Source organism: Aplysia californica, unplaced genomic scaffold (genome assembly GCF_000002075.1).
Source record: "Aplysia californica isolate F4 #8 unplaced genomic scaffold, AplCal3.0 scaffold01096, whole genome shotgun sequence".
In the NCBI taxonomy this organism is placed as follows: domain Eukaryota; kingdom Metazoa; phylum Mollusca; class Gastropoda; order Aplysiida; family Aplysiidae; genus Aplysia; species Aplysia californica.
Genome location: NW_004798366.1, coordinates 38,598 through 39,513, shown reverse-complemented (window position 1 = coordinate 39,513; position 916 = coordinate 38,598). Strand labels below are relative to the sequence as shown.

Below are 916 nucleotides of genomic sequence, written 5' to 3'. Positions count from 1 at the left end.
GAGAACTACCAAAAAAGCCCCAAAAATTGGATGCTTTTTGGGTAGGCTAGTTCCCACCCCGTAATTGTTATTCGCCGGCTTTGGCCCCAAGAGAAAGGCGGTTTCAGAGGGGCTTGCCTGTAAAAATATGGTGGTGGATTTCAGGGGGGCCCTGGGGGGCATCCCCCCTGAATTTTACCAATTTGATTTCGATGTTTTGCAGTTGTTAAGATTGATATCTTAGGCTAGCTCGCCCTGGATCAAACGTATAGATCTAGATCTAGATGTAGATCTAGGCTCAAATAAGGGTGGGGGGGGGGGAACTACTGAAAAAGCACCTAAAATTGCCCGTGTTACACGAAAAAGTGTGAGTATGATTTGTCTGCTGCTGGGGTACACCGTTGCCGTTGACAGTGAGACCCACACAGAGCCAAAAACTAACTCTAAGGCAAAATACTTTACAAAGGCTTACCTTGACGAAAGGAGAATACGGTTTAACATCAATTTAAATATTTAGAAATAAATCGTAGTTTGCGTAGATCTAATTATGGTGGGATGACACACTGGCAAAAGTACTGAGGTCCGGTACAGAACCTTTTTAGGCCCACTTTCACGCTCCTCCAATTTCTATTTTAATTTTAGAGTTATCTCCCTAGTACAGATCTATTTCCTGTTTTGTTTTTAAAAATTTGGTCTTTAAGATTTTGGTCCTCAAAATTTGACAAAATTTTAATGAATAGATCTACCGGTCCGAGATTCTCCATTGAGACCTATCAAAAACGGGAAAATTATGAATTCCTAAGGTTGAGACATAGGCAAAGTCAGTCCGCTGGTCCGGTATTCTTCAATCTTACCAAGAATCTTCATTCTTTGATACACCGTCGAGTCTACTCCATTATTATAATATTCTCTCTCTCTCTCTCTCTCTCTCTCTCTC

The 916-nt window shown here is 41.4% G+C and overlaps 1 protein-coding gene across 1 annotated transcript in view; it reads right to left on the bottom strand.

Annotated features, from left to right (window-relative positions):
• The window catches only part of LOC101848791 (MYG1 exonuclease), a 14,283-nt gene extending 13,665 nt beyond the window's left edge, over nt 1–618 (bottom strand). The window contains exon 1 of the mRNA XM_005111654.3: nt 452–618. Coding sequence (XP_005111711.1) covers nt 452–480 — 29 coding nt within the window. The 5' untranslated portion in view covers nt 481–618. The remainder of the gene's footprint in view (nt 1–451) is intronic.
• Between the last annotated feature and the right edge of the window lie 298 nt (nt 619–916).